This window comes from Pterocles gutturalis, unplaced genomic scaffold (assembly GCF_000699245.1).
Source record: "Pterocles gutturalis isolate BGI_N339 unplaced genomic scaffold, ASM69924v1 scaffold36774, whole genome shotgun sequence".
In the NCBI taxonomy this organism is placed as follows: domain Eukaryota; kingdom Metazoa; phylum Chordata; class Aves; order Pterocliformes; family Pteroclidae; genus Pterocles; species Pterocles gutturalis.
In genome coordinates, this window is record NW_010131904.1 from 5,363 (window position 1) to 7,704 (window position 2,342).

General features: G+C 34.8%; 1 protein-coding gene across 1 annotated transcript in view; it reads left to right on the top strand.

Moving 5' to 3' along the window:
* Nucleotides 1–1,802, top strand: part of LOC104467113 (acyl-protein thioesterase 1) — a gene marked incomplete at both ends in the record, with an annotated part of 6,881 nt that extends 5,079 nt beyond the window's left edge. The window contains 3 exons of the mRNA XM_010080752.1: nucleotides 278–348; nucleotides 891–964; nucleotides 1,701–1,802. Of these exons, the coding sequence (XP_010079054.1) occupies nucleotides 278–348; nucleotides 891–964; nucleotides 1,701–1,802 (247 nt within the window). The remainder of the gene's footprint in view (nucleotides 1–277; nucleotides 349–890; nucleotides 965–1,700) is intronic.
* Nucleotides 1,803–2,342: the final 540 nt, after the last annotated feature.

Here is a 2,342-nt window from a genome sequence, read left to right on the forward strand (position 1 = left end):
CCTGCTGATCTTTTTGGAGCAAATATCAAAACTCAGCTGGTTAATCTGCAGTAAATGCAGAAGATACAAAAACTCGGAAAAGCTTTGTTGACTAGATCTAGATTTTTAGCCACATTCACAGATCGTCTGCTATTTCTTGTAATTTGTGTGTGGTTGGTGCTGCATAATATGTCAGCTAATGTTGCTATCTGGAAAACATCCCAATTTCATTATTTGTGTTTTAAGGAAGTGGAATGGGTGCTCTAATGAGTAATGCTCTTGTTGATATTTTTGTAAGGTTTGATATCATTGGACTTTCTCCAGATTCACAGGAAGACGAAGCTGGGATCAAGCAGGCAGCAGAGAATGGTATGCTTAGGGATACTTTGTATGTCTTAAAAGTACTTCCCTGGATTCTTAAAAATTAATTATTAGTCTGAAACAGATTTTCCAAAACCAAAGTTATTAGAGAAAGTAATATGTATAAATTGTATTCTTGCTGATCAAAGTTTTGCTAAGTGCGTTGTTTGTTTTGTGGTTTGTTTTTTTTTAAACTTCTTGAGTAAGTAGAGTAATTTTCCAGTACAAACACTTTATACTCTCAAATATAATGTGTACATGGGAGCTGGTGTACTCTTTCTTTTTTTTTGATTCTGGGTAGTTAGAAGGAGGATACCATCTTCCTGGCAGTGGAGCTTTTGTGAAACTTAATTACATGTTTTTCACTTTGAAATGGTACAGTGGCACTGGAATTTCTGATCGTGCTTTAGATCTTTTGATACTTTTTAACGTCTAGCACACTGTATTTTCCTTTATCTTTCTTTTCACATCAGGGAGAGGGTCTCTTTTCTGTTCTGGACTTTTTACAGAATGAAGTGATTTGTAACTACTGGCCTTTATTTATGTTGCAGTTAAAGCACTGATAGATCAAGAAGTTAAAAATGGAATTCCTTCTAATCGAATTATTCTGGGCGGCTTTTCTCAGGTAAGGTGTTGCTGGAAAGAACTGTCTTTTTCTGGGGAACCGACTTAAGTTTTCCTGATGTGGGAAATCTAGACACTTGAATTGAAAAGAGCTGATGTTAGATGCTTCTAAAATTTTAAGGTGTCAGTTTTCCTTTGTCTTAACAAATGAAGTCTTTTAATTTTATGCAAATAGTTACTATTCACTGGAAAATGAACATACAGGTGGAAAAAGGTACTAAAATTAAAAGTCTTCGTAGAGTCTTTATGCATGTAACTTACATAGCTTTGCTTGAAAATCTTGCTAGTATTTTTAATTTAACTTTAATTTGGTAGATATTTGATGGCTTGGATTTATTTGGGAAATTCTTTCCTTCATACTTGTAAGACATCTGTAGGGTAGGTAGGTTAATAGATGAATAGATCCATACACCAACTCCCCAGTCTGCATGAACTTATTAATGCTAAAGTAGTGATAATATTGTCATGAATGATAGTGCTTTATTTCCTGTTTTGTTTGGTTTTTCCTAGCTGTTTGTTACAGTAAATTTAATGTTTTACTTCTTGATTGATCACATGGACTTTGGGTGGGGGGGAAGCAAAATAAACGTACAGGAGTACTGGTTTTAGTGTTGATTCTAAGGAAGAATTGATTGGAATAGAAAAAGATCTTTAAGGGAGAAACCAGAGATCTTGAAACAAGTGTTAAAAGCAACACTACCATTACCATTCTAATATTTATTATCTGTTTGTCTTAGGGAGGTGCTTTATCATTGTATACAGCTCTTACAACGCAACAAAAATTAGCAGGTGTGGTAGCCCTCAGCTGTTGGCTTCCTCTGCGGGCTTCTTTTCCTCAGGTATTTATCTTTCTTTCCTAAGCTAATTTGCACTTGGGGAATTAGTATATCTGAAGGTTGTGTCTTGTGCAGGAATTAGTGGTCATCATTATTACCAAATATTGACAGTTGTTTGATAAGTCAGAAGTTTTTAAAATAGGGCCCTGGAGTTTTAGAGTTTGGCAAGTGGGGAAAAAGAGGAAATACTCAGTGGCTATCTGTGCTTAAAATGGCATTCCTAGGAAACTTAAAGGTTACAGCAAATTTTCCTTGAAGGTGAATTTTCTTTTTGCCATTTTTTTCCATCTGCATGGCACCATCTTACTAGAGACTAGGTATTTAAACAAAGTATCATTTTTTTTACTTAGCCAGCAATCATGTTCTTCTGTTCTGAAATTAGTTCCAAGATTTTATTTGCAGGTTTTTGAATTTCATGTGTTGTCAGGCACAGAGCTTGCTTCATAAGGAACTTGCAGACTATACATTGTTTTTTTTTCTTTCAGAATTCAACTTGTTGTACCACAGGGCATAGTGCCATCGGGTTATTTTAATATTATATTT